This window comes from Hyla sarda, chromosome 1 (assembly GCF_029499605.1).
Source record: "Hyla sarda isolate aHylSar1 chromosome 1, aHylSar1.hap1, whole genome shotgun sequence".
Classification (NCBI taxonomy): Eukaryota; Metazoa; Chordata; class Amphibia; order Anura; family Hylidae; genus Hyla; species Hyla sarda.
In genome coordinates this window covers 213,711,131-213,728,210 of record NC_079189.1, presented here as the reverse complement: position 1 = coordinate 213,728,210, position 17,080 = coordinate 213,711,131, and the positions used below count along the sequence as shown (strand labels likewise).

At 38.7% G+C, this 17,080-nt stretch overlaps 1 protein-coding gene across 8 annotated transcripts in view; it reads left to right on the top strand.

The window, feature by feature from the left end:
• ABCG2 (ATP binding cassette subfamily G member 2 (Junior blood group)) overlaps positions 1-17,080 on the top strand; it is a 134,390-nt gene that overhangs the window by 102,746 nt on the left and 14,564 nt on the right. For 7 of the 8 annotated variants that reach the window (XM_056568490.1, XM_056568516.1, XM_056568500.1 and 4 more), the window contains one exon: positions 8,721-8,929. In XM_056568490.1, the coding sequence (XP_056424465.1) occupies positions 8,721-8,929 (209 nt within the window). Of the gene's footprint in view, positions 1-4,797; positions 4,932-8,720; positions 8,930-17,080 lie in introns of those variants that run through there. The other variant, XM_056568525.1, reaches the window with a different exon arrangement.

Genomic DNA, 17,080 nt, shown 5'->3' with positions numbered 1-17,080 from the left:
GAGATCGCACATTTCTGAGCGGTCCTAGCCCCCTGTGGATTAGTTAAATGTGCAGAATAGCTGCATGTGTTTATTGAACGGACATTCTGCACATTTTCTGCCTTGTTAATCCTGCCTATGGGTATGCTCACATGGGCAGATTACCTACAGAATCTCCGCAGAGTATTTGCTGCGGAAAATCTGCAGCGGATTTTGCTACCATTGACTTTAATGGATCAGCAAAAAATCCGCAATAGAGGCAGATTTGTAGATTTTCCTTCGGACCTATTAAAGTCAACGGTAGCAAAATCTGCTGCAATCCCTCCGCTGTGATGTGAGGTTATCTTCACATCACAAATTCGTATATGCCGCGGAGAGCTATGAGTGGCCAACACTATCCGGTCAATCACAGCTCTTAGCGGGAAATATGAATCTGTGAAGTGAAGAGAACATCACAGCAGAGTATAGTGCCGGACAGTGGAGCGCTGCTTCTATAGCTTATACCAGAGGATCGCAGCCAGGGCTCAAGTCCTGCAGGAACGTGTGGGAACTGAGTTCCTGCACTTTTTCCACTGCAGGAACACTGTTCCTATTAGCAGGACCAGCCCTTAGAAGAGTTCCCACACCTTTTTTTCCCCAGGACTTGACCCCTGATCGCAGTGATCACTTCTGACACCCGCTTCGATCTGTCTATTAGTACTGGTACTACTACTCCCATCATGGAACAGTCTGTTTCATGCTGGGAGTAGTAGTACTACCTAAAAAAAAAAACACACACACACATTTTATTAAACACATAATTAAAATACATTACTAATAAGTTTTACAAAATTAATTATAAAAATATATTTTTTTTATAATTAAATGACCCCTTTCTACATTTTTTATATTGCCGGCTAGATTTTTAGTTCTCTGCCTGCCCACATAAATTAATCCCTGTTTAAAAATTAATTAAAATTTTTGTTCAATTTTTCCATCACTACTGTATTTTTTTTAATTTTTATGGTACCCTACGAAATTAAACAAACAAAAGGTATCTCAATCACTTTTTTGGATTGCTGAAGTCCAAAAAAAGCATAAAACCACCTGCAAAAACACTAAAGTTAAAACCCACATGGTGTTTTTCTTGATGTTTTTTCACTCCCATAGACTTCTATGGGAGGAAAATGCCAAGAGTTTACCCCCCAAAAAATGCCATATTCTGAATTTTAGGACGTTTTTAAAAATCAGCCTTAGAGCCCAAAAGAGCGAAAAACACCCAAAAGATTAAAAAAAAAAAAACGCCAAAATGAAAAACGCCAAGTGGATCTGGCATTTTGCAGTTCACTATTGACTTGTAGCTAACATCTGTCCGCGGTGTTTTTTTCACAGAAAAAAAGCTGTGCGGCAAAATGGGGGTTTTTATCAGCATTTTTGCATGAAAAACCTCAGTGGAATTCTAGCCTGATAATGTGTTGAATAAAGTGTGTATGTGTTTAACTTTTTTCACTTTTCTACATTTTCTTAGTTAGTACTACTACTCTCAGCATGGAACACCATGATGGGAGTAGTAGTACCTGTACTAATTGACAGATCACCCCAGGTCCGTTGCGACCCTCCTGTATAATGTATAGATGCGGTTGCTCTTCTATGGTCCCCTGCACTGCCGTATATATCCACATATTCATATTTCCTGCAGAGAGCTGTGATTGGCCAGATGGTTCCAGTCAATCACAGCTCTCTGTGGGAAATATGAATAGGTGTGTATATATACGGCAGTGCAGGGGACCATAGAAGAGCGGCCGCCCGCATCTATACATTATACAGGAGGATCACAGGGGGTGTCAGGAGTGACACCCGCTGTGATCTTTCCTTATCTGCAGGTACTACTACTCCAAACAAGGACCACACTCTACTCCATGCTGGGAGCTATAGTACCTGCATTAATAGACAGAGATGCGAGCGCTGTATAGAGCCACTCCGCATCTCTGCAATAGATAGTTCGATCGCATTGGGTGTCAGGAGTGACACCCGGGGCGATCTGTCTATTAGTACAGGTACTACTACTCCCATCATGGAACAGTGTGTTGCATGCTGGGAGTAGCAGTACTACCTAAAAAAATGTTTAAATAGAGACAAAAAAGTGAAACACACACACACTTTATTAAACACATTATTAAAATACATTGCTAATAAAAAATGTTCCAAAATTATAAAATTATATATTTTTACATTTAAATGGCCCCTTTCTACATTTTTATTATTGTTGGCTACATTTTTAGGTCTCTGCCCACTCACATAAATTGGTCCCTGTTTAAAAATTTATAAAAATTTCGTTATAAAAAAAAAAATGTAGTTGAATACATTTTTTCCATCCCTACTGCATCCTTTTTTTTATTTTTATTTTTTTGTACCCAACAAATTAAAAAAAAAAATGCCAAAAGGGGCCAAAAATGCTATTTCCACTCAAATGCAAAAACGCCAGACGCAGGAAATTGCACTGGTGTTTTTTCTGCCATTTTTTTCTCAAAAAAAAAAAACGCAGGAAAAAAAAGCAAATGGAAACTTAGCCTAAGGGTATGTTCACACACGCAGATTTTTTAGCGGGTTTTCCGCTGCGTATTTGAAAGTGGGCGGGCTCTTCTCGGATGTCCGCAGCAGATTTTCCGCGGCGGAATGTACACTGCGGAAAATCTGCCGCAAGCCCCATTGAAGTCAGTAGGGACTGTGGCGGATTTTCCGCAGCGTAAATTTCGCCTCGGAAAATCTGCTGCGGACAGCCGAGAAGAGCCCGCCCACTTTCAAATACGCAGCGGAAGACCCACTAAAAAATCTGCGCTTGTGAACGTACCCTAAGGCAGGGATGATACCACAGAATCTAAGGACGTTAAAATGCCGGCCGGAGATTCTGAGTGTCCCTGGCGTCGACCATGCAAACATTGCCATTCCCTAAGGCTAAGTTTCCACTTGTTTTTTTTTTTTTCTGGCAGTTTTTGGACATCTGCCACTGCAATTTTTTAACCAAAGTCAGAAGTGGATCCATAAGGGAGGAGAAGTATAAGTCCTTCCTTTATATGTCCTATTCCTTTTGAATACACTTCTGGCTTAGGCTCAAAAACTGCAGTGGCAGTATTCCAAAAACTTTCAGAAAGAAACAAGTGGAAACTTAGCCTTAGGGTGTGTTCACACGCTTTTTGCTTTTGCCGGTTTTCCGCTGCGTATTTGAAAGTGGACGGGCTCTTCTCGGCTGTCCGAAGCAGATTTATAAAAAAAATAACTTTTATTAACCACCAGCACTCTGGTCTCCTGCTGTGATCTTCTTCCTGTCGGAAATCATGATGCCTGGACCCAGTGTGCCACACTGCTCCTCAGCCAATTACTGGCACAGTGCTCTCTGCTGCCACCTCTGTCTGTGTCAGAACTGTCCAGAGCAGGAGTTAATCCCCATAGCAAACCTCTCCTGCTCTGGACAGTTCCTGGCATGGACAGAGGTGTCAGCAGAGAGCACTGTGGTCAGACTGGAAAGAATTATACAACTTCCTCTGTAGTATACAGCAGCTGATAAGTACTGGAATGATAAAAAGGGGTTAGCCAGGATTAGAAACACAGAGCTGGTCAGTTAAAAAAAAAACAGCGTCACGCCTGTCCTCAGGTTTTGTGAGGTATTGCAGCTCAGATCCATGAAAGATAATGGAGCCAAGTTGTAAGTACTAGAAGACTTATGAAATAGAAGTATATTACAAATCTGTAAAACTTGATTTGAAGTTGCACCAGTTGATTTGAAAACATTTTCTTTTCTTCAGAGTACCCCTTTAAATCTGCCCCACTGTTTATTTATTTTTATAATTCAAACTATCTAAAAGAAAAAATATTTTTTGTTGCCAATAGCAACCAATCAGAGCTTGGCTTTCATGTTCCCCATAGTATTTTATAAAATGTAAGCTAAGCAGTGATTGGTTGCTATAAGCAACAAAGAGAGTTTTGATAAATCTAGCTCATTATGTACTTAAAATCATGTCCTGTGCACGTTGCAGCAGAATCCAATTGAAAGCCATGGAAATTCCAATTGTGTGAACACGACCCAAGGGTATGTTCACACAGGGCTTTTTTTTTTTTTTGTGGAATGTCTGCCTGGAAAATTTCCAGCAGATTCTGCAGACAGCGGGTGTTGGCAGAACATGCCCGCACTAGGACCGTTCGGAAATGCGCCCTCTCCATAGACAGCGATACATTTCAAAGCTGATTCCACAGCTTTCTGCCAAGGCTGGAATCAGAATTTCCACATCAGATTATTCCGCTGCAGAAAGTCCACCATGTAGCAGAATCGCATTATAAAGAATGGAATAGCAACAGAATTTCGAGCGGAATTCAGATTCCACAGGATTCGGCTCAGAAATTTTGCGATGTGAACGAGGCCAAAGGGTACATTCACAGGAGCGGATTACGAGCAGATTACAATTATCGGGTTTGCTGCGGATTTTCCACTACAGAAATTGCGCTGTGAAACACCCACAACAGCTTAAACCCGACGACCAAATACTGACCAAAATACTAAGTGTGAACTCAGCCTAATGCAAGTACTTTACAATAGATCCTGCTATAGTGCACTAGCGGTTACCCCACCTGGTAATAAAGCTTATTACTCTCAATGCTGAACATCTGATAACCGATCATGAAGTGACTTTGCCCTTCTGCCTGCTTGTGTAATAAGCCGTGTTATCCAAAGAATGGAAAGTAGGATGTGTGCGACTAACAGGGCTGTCTCTTATGACATCTTGGGAAGTCTCCACCCCACACGTGTCTATGTCCCCTTATTATCTGCTCTGTCATTTCACAAAGAGCAGATGCTCAGGAACAGCAGAGCTGGGATTGTTGCCTAACTGGTGTCTTGTAATACAGATCATTGATACAAACACTCCTCCTCCCTACAACACTAGACACCACTGCTGTTTAGCGTCTGCCTTTTATGCTAGGTAAGTGCTTTGCTGCCATGCGCCTTGACATATACAGTATACTCTAAATAACGGTGACCAAATATTGACTTTTCATGTAACCGTACACTCCGTCATGTTTCTTCCATACAGTCAGACTTCTAACTTGAAAAATATATACGGAAATACAGGCGTATTGATTTTTTCTATTCAGTAACTGTTGGATTGAATATGTAGTCTTGTCGTCTTGATGTAGGTTTTTCTTACTTGTGTGATCTAGATAGTAGGGTAACTGGTATATGAAGGTGATGAAATGCCCGGTCATGTTAGTTCTAAAAGAAGTGTAACCTTCTGAATGTATTGTTTCATAAGACCACTGGAGCTGGGGACTGGGGGCTGTGGCTAAAGGTTTCCCTATTGTTTCCTTATCCCGTTTGTCAGGATTCAGTGACCTTTTTATTCTTCTTTTTGTTTACCCTGAAACGGGGGTAGTCAACTAGTATAATGACTGAGACGGGTGTTTGTATAAAATCCGCACAGCTACATGGGGCCAACTGTTCAGTCACAGTTTTTCAGTTTTCTGAAAGCGGGTAACAACAATTGGTAAACTTACTAAGGGTATGTTCACACAAACGCAGATTTGATGGGCAGGATTTTCTGCTGCAGATTTTAATGTAAACTAAATGACCGAGCACAGCTTCTAATCTGTAGTTACAAATCCTGCTCATCAAATCTGCGCAGGATCCTGTATGTGTGAATAAACCCTAAAGGACAAAAGCATTTCATCTGTGAAATAACAGGACAATAAACGGCCATAGATATACCGTAAGGGCAGGGTTACACGTCCCATATTTTGCTGCTGCGTATCTTCTGAAAAACGTAAAGAAATATTGGCTCACGTAACCACAGATGTTAAACCTATCGGATCCAAAATTGTAAGAGTATAGAAGATAGGTGCCTTAAAACTTAGCTTTTAATTAGTCGTAACAATAAAAAATGTCACCAAATTAAACAGTGCTATCCCCTAAATGTAAATACATAAAGCAACTACTAATCAGCTGCTCCCTGAATCTATCTACAGAGTGGTAGAGAAATATAAATTATACAAATAAGTATAACATGCCCCTATTGCCAACCCTTATACAAATAAGTATAACATGCCCCTATTGCCAACCCAAGGGTTGGCAATAGGGGCATGTTATACTTATTTGTATAATTTATATTTCTCTACCACTCTGTAGATAGATTCAGGGAGCAGCTGATTAGTTGCTTTTATGCATTTACATTTAGGTGATAGCACTGTTTATTTTGTTGACATTTTTTATTGTTATAACTAATTAAAAGCTACGTTTTAAGGCACCTATCTTCTATACAATGCTGCGTATTTTCCTAAACATTGAAGCCAATGGTTAGCCAAATCTGCTGCAGAAAAAACGCAGCAAAATATGGCACGTGACCCTACTCGAAATAAATAAACCATTTCGTAATGGTATGATCAATACATTTTTGACCTATATATAGATTAACTTACAGTTTCAGTCTATTCCACATGACATAAACAATTACTTAGGCCCCTTTCACACTACATAATTACTCCGTTTTTGAAGTTCCGTCAGAAAATCGGCAGTTACAAAATCCTATACGGCCGTTAGAAAATCCCATTATAGTCTATGGGATTTTTCTAATAGCCTTTTTAACCCGTTATAGCCCGTATTTTAATAACGACCGTTATTTTGTGATGGAAGATAGTAACGGGAGAAATAGTTCATTTACTATCTTCCGTCACAAAATAACGGGTTAAAACGGCTATTAGAAAAATCCCATAGACCAGTGGTCTTCAACCTGCGGACCTCCAGATGTTGCAAAACTAGAACTCCCAGCATGCTCGGACAGCCAACAGCAGAGAAAAAAATCTCAGATAAAGGCCAGTTTCACACATATTCATTGACGTATTTTATCTTCCTCGCTTCCTTTTGTAGATTTTTTTTTCCACTGTGTAAACCCGACCTGATGTGAACCAGCATGTGAAACCGCGGTTAATGAATTATTAGAAATAAAATAAAAAATCTCTATGATAAATATGGAGGAAGAGCGACAGCATTCCAGAAGATAAAGCAAACGCTTGTGGTTTTACTCATGTGCAGGTATACAAGTGAATAAATTCCCAAGCGTATGCTTTATCTTCTGCAGTGCTGCGGCTCTTCCTTCATATATAAGCACAGATCCTGGGTCAGGACCTAAATCGCAGGCACCGATCACTGGATATCGCCATTCAACCACTGTTTTATCCGATATTAGAACTGTACCACACGTCACACCAAAGTCCAAGAATTAGTGTTATTATAGCCTTTTATTATAGTTTTAGAAAACGTATATGTAAATAATATACATTGTTGAGCGTTTTTGTTTCTCCGATGAGGTTGCTAAGAAAAATGCAACACCTGGAGCACATATGTACACAAAACGTCTGTAGAAGTTTTCAGGGTGACTTTTACATGAAAAATATTGCTGGCATCATACACGAGAAGAAGTTACTGAATTTCCTCGCAATTTGTCTGGAATGTTATTGCTGAATCTCAGTAATATTGCTGGAGGAGCGCAGATGCTCAGGACTTCCACTTCTCTTCTTACAAATTGAAGGGTATCCTGTTAAATGACGGCATTAAAGGGGTTATCCAGGAAAAAACTTTTTTTTTATATATCAACCGGCTCCAGAAAGTTAAACAGATTTGTAAATTACTTCTATTACAAAATCTTAATCCTTTCAGTACTTATGAGCTTCTGAAGTTAAGGTTGTTCTTTTCTGTCTAAGTGCTCTCTGATGACACCTGTCTCGGGAAACGCCCAGTTTAGAAAAGGATTGCTATGGGAATTTGCTTCTAAACTGGGCGGTTCCCGAGACACGTGTCATCAGAGAGCACTTAGACAGAAAAGAACAACCTTAACTTCAGAAGCTCATAAGTACTGAAAGGATTAAGATTTTTTTTAATAGAAGTAAATTACAAAACTGTTTAACTTTCTGGAGCCAGTTGATATATAAAAAATAAAAAAAAGTTTTTTCCTGGATAACCCCTTTTAAGAATAGGTTACCATAAAGTTTACATAAAGGGACTGGGATGCCCGTATGTAATTTTAGATCCTGAATACACTGGTGTGTGACCATGCTAAGTATAGATCTTTATGGTTATTTAATGAGGTTGCGTAGAACATTATGACACTTCCTAGTGTGGGATTGAATTGTAGCTTATGTCGCCAATGTTTATTCACTTATTATTGGCTGTCTTTAGTTGGCGAATACTGCAGTCCAAATATAGTTGGGTTTTCCCGTTTTACCAGCCTTACAATAAAGGTCTGCTCTATCCATAGCTATAACCAGTGATTAGGAATAATTATTTCTCTAGTAAGCTGGCTACAGTCCACATGCAGGTTGTCTCATGTTTCTTTGTAATTTGTGCCATCATGGGGGACAATTTGGACTTGCAGCATCAGAACAAGGGCCAAATGTGTCAATTCCCCCTGGTCTCTACCCCAATATTGTAACCATAATTGCACTACTTCTCCCCTGGCTTTTGTTTTACAATTTTGTGCTATAGTTTAGTTTGTGGTATTAATGTTGCCCTGTATGGCTCTATTACCTCAGGATTATAAGGAGCTGTACAGGGGTAATAATTTGGTAGGATATGCTACTATTAGTTGTGTAGTATTGAACGATGGCAAGGGATGTACATTTGATCCTTGGATCATATCTTCCTATGTGTATTTTATATGCCTTAGAAATATATCTTATTGAGATATTTCTATCCATTGACTGCTCTTTTGATCTATCTACAGGAAGGCGATCACATTGCCATGACAGATTCTCATACTGTGGTGGAGATTATGGACCCGGTTCTGAATGGACTTCGCAAATCAGATAATCCAAAGAAATCCTTACAAGGTGCTACCTTGAGCTTCTCTAAGATCAACTACAAAGTCAAGACAAAGACTGGATTTATATGTTGCAGAAAGGTTGTGGAGAGACAAATTCTCTCTAATATTAAGTAAGTCATTGTTCACCATTTGCTCTTTAGAGCCAACAAACTCCTGAATATTACCACCTACACTTTTGCTTGTGTTATTATAGAAACATGGAATGTGTCGGCAGATAAGAACCATTTGGCCCATCTAGTCTGCCCAATAATCTGAATCATATCAATAGTCCCTGGCCCTATCTTATATGAAGGATAGGCTTATGCTTATCCCATGCATGTTTAAACTCCTTCACTGTATTTGCAGCGACCACTTCTGCAGGAAGGCTATTCCATGCATCCACTACTCTCTCAGTAAAGTAATACTTCCTGATATTACTGCAGAAACCTTTGCCATTCTAATTTAAAACTATGTCCTCTTGTGGTAGTTTTTCTTCTTTTAAATATGCTCTCCTCCTTTACCGTGTTGATTCCCTTTATGTATTTAAAAGTCTCTATCATATCCCCTCCGTCTCTTCTTTCTTCCAAGCTATATATGTTAAGGTCCTTTAACCTTTCCTGGTAAGTTTTATCCTGCAATCCATGTACTAGTTTAGTAGCTCTTCTCTAAACTCTCTCTAGAGTATCTATATCCTTCTGGATATACGGCCTCCAGTACCGCGCACAATACTCCAAGTGAGGTCTCACCAGTGTTCTGTACACCGGCATGAGCACTTCTCTCTTTCTACTGCTTATACCTCTCCCTATACATCCAAGCATTCTGCTAGCATTTCCTGCTGCTCTATTACATTGTCTGCCTACCTTTAAGTCTTCTGAAATGACTCCTAAATCCCTTTCCTCAGATACTGAGGTCAGGACTGTGTAAAATATTCTGTATTCTGCCCGAGGGTTTTTACGCCCCAGGTGCATTATCTTGCACTTATCCACATTAAATTTCAGTTCCCAGAGTTCTGACCATTCTTCTTCTAGTTTTCCTTCTTTTTTCTTACCCTACAACTAAAATACTTTTCCTATTTAACTTTTTAAATAGAATTGAACGTAATCCATTACTCATGGGATTTATGGGTGTCATGTCACATCCGAGCATAAAGAAGTCCCCTTTATGTCCTAATATTTCAATATAAAATGTACAGTATACAAATATTGTAGGGGTTGTCTACACATAAAGGCACTGCACCAGTGTCTATGACTCTGGATTTACATGGAGTAGGCATTTGAGTTTTTCTTGTAAGATATTCTGTACACATTACATGCCTGTTTTCTCTTTTAAATGACCTGTGCCTTAATGGGTCCCATTTATTGTAATGCAGTTAAAGGGTTTTGAAACGTTATATTATTGGGACTTTAAGGGAACACTCTCACATATTGTATCCGCTGCAGATTTGAGTCTGCGGATCTACTGAGGATTTGATGCTGTGCAGCAGCAGATATGCTGTGTGACTGTACCATAAAGTTCATTTAAAGAGAACCTGTCATGTTAAATGTATAGTGTGTTCTGCTTGTTGAAGAGCTGAATAAATTGATGTGTAGCTTTGTGGAAAGAGATTCACTATGACAATAATGTATTCATTTACATCCCTGCTCCTTCTTTGGCTTTGAAATCAATGGGTGGTCCTACTTATGAAGTATATAAATAAAAAAGCTGTCACTGATAAGACCACTCAGTGGAGTCCTTTCTATGTTTTGGGGTCCAGTGGGAGGTGTTATTCATTATTGACTTTTATATATGTATAGAAAGTCATGGGTAAAGGCTGTCAATCACAAGTCAGAGCACCTACTTGACTCCTAAGACCAGAATGAGCAGGGATTTACATTGCTAAAATAAAAACTATGCTAAATCTTTGCCTATAGAATTATATCTCAATCTGCATAGCTCCTGGCACTATGATATGATGCCTCCACCTTATCAGCCTTGCTCCCAGACTGTTTAGCTCAGTGAGGTTTGTCTTCCATCCACTTGATCTCAGTTACAGTTATCAGATAATATGCCTCAATTCTATAGAATGTTCTTTTCAGGTTTATAAATAATCTGCAATGCAACAATATCGCTGGAAAAAATGTTACAGTGGAAAGCATGCACAGTCTGAACAATTTTAAAGATAGTAAGGGGAGATTTATCTTGGCATGGGGCACGTATTCTGTGCAATTCAGCTGGCCAGAATTACAAGGAGTGATATGCCTCGTAATAAGTTTCCAGCTATTTGTAAAGTGTGACATTACTTTGCCGTTTGGCGCACTAAACACTTTCCAAAAAGAGAGCTATGGGTGAAAACCAAGTGGCTTAAACCTATAGTCGCAGCTTTAGGCAATAGTCAATGATAAAATGGTAATATAAACCAAAAGTCATAGATTCTCTTGAACAGAGTTGTTTACTTTAAAGTAAACATTGTATAGTTTGGTACGGGTATGTAAGAGTTTTCAAAAGTCGCGTGTGATAATTTTGACGTCATCATATACACTGTGAAATTTCCTACGTAATAACTTTATGTAGCACACAGCAAAAAACAAACAAACATTGAGCTGCCATAAAGTGACATATTAAATGCAACATGCACACATTCGCCACTCGTGTTTACAGGTGCATAGGCCTTGATTAATTCACCCCCATAAGACTTTATAGTATGTAATGATCATTTTGGAGTGCGTTATACATGTAGTTTGTGTCAGTAAAGGTTCACTATTTGTAGAGCCCTTTAACCAAAAAATTTGACCAGCATAAAAAGCACTTCAAACAATAGTGACCTACCTTACTGTACAGACAAGAAAAGTGTGGTGGCAGGATGTGTGGTGCAGATCAGATGTTGTCACCCTAGGGGCAGATGGCATTAACCCCTTGTATTCGTGATGCCAGGGCATGGTTTAGCCTATAACCACCTGAAGGTATACCGCTGGATCCTGGGCTAGGCATGGGGGCAATAAAGACTCCGACGCCAAGTTACGGACAACGGTAGCTTTACTGAGGGTAGACAGTTGGTAAAGTCTATACAGTTCAGCCAGGGCACAAAGAGGTGACCAGTGACTCAAAGACCTTAAGGTCTTGCTGGGACTTGTAGTAGGACTGGACAATTTAGTGCAGGCCACGTTGCTTGACAATTTGACAGAGACAGACTTGACTGATAACAGACAAAGCTGTAGGTTTATCTTACTTGCACTTGACTGTGGCTGCAGGACTTGACTTGAGGCCTCCACTACTCTGGACACACAGACTTGGTACAGAAGAGAGAGAAGCTAGCTCCTCCCAGGCTTTTATGGGGGAGACTAGCAAGGTAGCAAGGAGCTCATAGGCCCTCTTGGGGTCAGCTGGTCACTGGTACCTCCTGGGTAACAATCACAGGGTATATCACATGGTATAACTCTTAAGGTAGATAAAAGCATTTTCTTATGCTCAATTGCTGCCCTGATGTAAAATAACAGATTACATGTTTATTGTGATATTCACATATATATATATATATATATATATATATATATAATATATATATATAGAGAGAGAGAGAATAGTACATTTTACAAAGTAGCTTCTCTTGTGAGGTGTTAATATATAAATATGTATTTACAACAAGTCTGTATTACTGCGGGGGTCCCAGGGTCAGACCCCCTGTGATCAGACACTGATAAGTTTTAAAATGCGGGAGTACCCCTTTAAGGTCTATGCTCACCAATTATTATTGCTCCGGTGCTTCATTCCTAAAATGAAGGAAAAGTAGCCTTATACATTCTCTTGATGAAAAATATCCTATAGTTGTGTGTAGCTGTTATGCAGACTTATGAGTTTCCATAGTTACAGATTAGAAAAACAAACCAGTGAAGTTTTCCCCTGCAGTCATACGCCTTTCCATGTGTCCACTACTTCTTGCTATCATACATTTGGTAAATTAGTATGAAGTAGGGCACATGACTAGATGATCAGCATACACAGCGTTTGTTTGGAATATGTAACCATGGAGACACATAGGTATGCATAGGTGCTGTATGGTTAATTTTACAGGTTCGAATCTATTGTGTGCTTTATTGTTATAGTTTATACATCATAAACACATAAACCTTTTGCTTAATAAGCTTTCTGGTTGAATAACTTTTTGCAGGTTACACAATCCTATTCTTGATGGGCCAGTGTTTATAGGACTGGCTATGTGACTACATACTCAATCAGTGTAAGCATATGACTGACTTTGTGAGGTGATGTGTCCTTCCTGGCCTGTAAATTCATTGTTCTACTAGGAACCTTTAAACGTGACTGGAAATTTACCTAAACAATGATGTTACCTAATGGTCATTGTGCAGAGTACACTCAACTCTGACGTTGTTGGACCCCGCTTAGAGTTTAATATACAGATATTCACTTCTCCGCCTGTAATAGGGTCCAAGCCCCATGTATTCAGGATTGACGGGGGTCTTATTAGTTAGACCTTCCCATTAAGCAGACTCCTTTGTGGCCAATGGGTATGGACCATGCCTGAGAGGGTACTCACATGTCAGTCACCTGCTGTGCGTGCATGTCTCTTCAGCATGACTGGTTATGCGACATACCTTTCAGCTTGTCTATAAGTAAATTCTAAAAGCAAAGTATTTAACCTTTCCTACAATACTGTGATTTATAACATCCTATAAACCCCTATATTGCTGTAAAGTGTCATTTTTACTATAATGTACAAGTTAAGTGGGAGGCATCCTACTTAATCCCTTTTATTATTATTATTATTATTATTATTATTTTTTTTTTTTATAATGTTGTTTTTGGAGGGCTTGTAGCCTTTTAGAACTGATTTTGTCTTTTAGCACTATGTGCAGCTTTTCACTGTGTTCTCTTAAGCTTTCAATAGGACTGTTTGTAAACCTACTACTTTAATTAAGTAACATAATAATACCGTAAAGAATACATTTGGTAGCAAAACATATTTTCCTGTGATAGCTCTGTATTCTGAATCAGAATTAATAATATAATTTTTCTATTTTGCATCATAATTTTACATTTATTACAGTGTTTTGTCTCTTTTAACCTTTATATAGCTGTTACAGGTTTTATTTCTTTATCATCTCTCCCAGCCCTGAGGAACGCTCTGGCTAAATCTTCTCCTATATGCCAGTATTTAACAGTTCATAACAGTATATCCATGAAGACTTTGTAATAGCTTGCTGACATGTAGACTTTACAGTATATATTGCACAAATTGCTGATTCATTATTGCTGTGTCACCCAACTTTCTCACAGTCATGCTTTGTATAGTGATTGTGTTACTTCCCTTCTAACTTCTATTTTTTGGAAGACTCACTAATTTCATTATTTTCGTGGCTAGCATGACTCAGGTTTTTTTTTTTATTATTTGCAATTTATTGTACTGTTAAAACGATTTAAACAAATGTTACTTCATTGTTAACCCCTTAAGGACGGACCCATTTTTTACCTTAATGACCAGGTTCTTTTTTTTAAATTTGACATGTATCTCTTTAAATGGTAATGACTTTAGCACGCTTTTTCTGAGCAGAGTGATTCTGAGATTGTGTGTGTTTTTTTTTTTTTTTTTTGTGATACATATTGTACTTTATATAAGTGGTGCATTTTTGTTGACACATGCAGCATTTTTTCAGAAAAACTACAAAAATTTTGTGAAAAACTGGAAAAAATTTTTTTATGGTATACACTGTGCAGTAAAAGTGATGTTATATTTATTCTGTGGGTCAGTATGATTATGGTGATACCCATTTTATATAGCTTTCTATGTTCTTTTTCCTTTTCTGAGCAACATTCTTTTTCTGCCATTAATTTTTCAACAGCCGTAACTTTTTAATTTTTTTTCCGACGCCATTGAGTAAGGGCTTATTTTTTGCGGGATGAACTGTACTTTTTATTGGTATCATTTTTGTGATGCGTGCTACCTTTTTTGATCTTTTTTTATTCCACTATTTGTACCAAAATTAGCAAATTTTGCGTTTTTAAATTTTACTTATTTACTTTTTACGGCGTTCACCGTGCTCGCTGCGACGGCTTCCGCTGATGATCACCTGTGATGCCCACGGCAGTGCCGGAGATTGCTAGGACGTATGCATATGTCCCATTGCGCGAACATGTTGGGTGCTGGGACGTATGCATACGTCCTATAGCGGGAAGTTTTTACATTTTATTTAACCCCATAACGACCATGGACGTCTATGCTCGCCCAATGGCCGTTAACGGGGTATGACGCGGGCTGATCCTTGTAGCTGGGGATCGGCGTTAATAGCCGGCATGCGGCGATCGCTCCCAGGCGGCTATTAACCCTTTTAGATCGCCGCTGTCAAAGTTGCCAGCGGCATCTAAAGGTGCCTGTATCCCGTCCCTGGTGGTCCAGTGGGGTGGATTGGGTTGGATGGAGGGGCGATCCACTGCTGAGGTAGCCTGAGGGATTACCTCTCCTTTCATGCCGTGCCGACTTCGGTGCTCAGAATGATCAATCGAGCGCAGAGCACACAGATCAATGGGATTATATGTAACCCCATTGATCTGTATGAGAAATCAAATGATTCCTCCTAAAAGTTACAAAAAGTTTAAAAATACACACATTAACCCCTTCCTTATTAAAAGTTTAAATCACCCCCCTTTTCCCAAATTCCATATAAAAATATATAAACATATTAAAAATAAACATATATGGTATTGCCATGTTTGTAAATGTCTGAACTATAAAAATATATTGAATAAAAAAAATATATATATATATTGTATTAAACCACACGGTCAATGGCATACATGCAAAAAAATTCCAAAGTCCAAAATAGCGTATTTTTGGTCACTTTTCATACCATAAAAAAAAAAGGGGATAAAAAGCGATCAAAAAGTCCGATCAAAACTAAAATGGTACCGATTAAAACTTCAGATCACGGCACAAAAAATTAGATCGCTCCTGTTCGTGGAAAAATAAAAAAGTTATAGGGGTCAGAAGATGACATTTTTAAACGTATACATTTTCCTGCATGTAGTTATGATTTTTTCCAAAAGTACGACAAAATCAAACCTATATAAGTACGGTATCATTTTAATCGTATGGACCTACAGAATAAAGATAAGGTGTCATTTTTACAGAAAATTGTACTGCATAGAAACGGAGGACCCCAAAATTTACAAAATGGTGTTTTTTCTTCAATTTTGTCGCACAATGTTTTTTTTTTTCCGTTTCGCTGTAGATTTTTGGGTAAAATGACTGATGTCATTACAAAGTAGAATTGGTGGCACAAAAATAAGCCCTCATATGGATTTTTGGGTGCACAATTGAAAGGGTTATGATTTTTGAAAGGTAAGGAGGAAAAAGTGCACTGTGTGTGCAGTTTCACAAGCATGTTCTTGGTGGTGACAGATGCGCTGTATCTCGGAAGCTACCTGCACGGAGCATATATTTTCTATTTCTGCACTGACAATTTACAGTACAGTACATCTTAATGGGGTTATACACATAGAAGAAGTTAAAGTGCACAAATCTGTATAACTTTCTGGTACCAGATGATTTAAAACAAAAACCCTCAAAGCTTTACCTACTCCACAGTAAAGTTTGGCGCCTTTGCCTTAGCCCATGCAGCCAGTAACAGAAAATGGGGATAACAGGCATTAACAAAAGTGGGGGGTAAACCAAGTAAAACATGACGGGTAAGAAGGGTTACCCACATTACTAACGTACAGATTTTACATTGGGCTATATAAGTATAATGTAAAGCCACATGTGAAACCTAGGAATCTGACCATTATTTGATGTATAAGACATTAAAGAGAATAGTGGTGGATTTAAGGGAATCATGTTACTGTCTTTTCTTTGCATAGAAGTCTATGCAGAGAAATGGATGGATCTCTTGGCCGGCCAGGGTGTGGAGAGCAATGCCGCCTGCTTCCTTGTCTAATAACTCACGATTGCAATAGGTCTCAGGAGTGAGACCCGGTGCGACCAACAATTTTTGACATGTGTGATCGCCATGTCTGAAGTTGTTTTTTTTTTTTTTTTTTTAACGACAGTCACACTTTAACAATCAGTGAATATTGCTCACTGGGTAAGAGGTATCTTATCAATGTTGTAATCTGCTTAAGCATTTTGACCTGTCAGTGCAATATATTAACTGTATACAAGGGAGGAGATATAAAGCCACCTTACAGAGCAGAACACAATAAACCTATTAATTTATAACACTTTTACTGCACTTGGCAAACAAGAAGGACAATAAACTTTAGAAAAGACATGTCAAAAGTTGAGATCGCGAGTT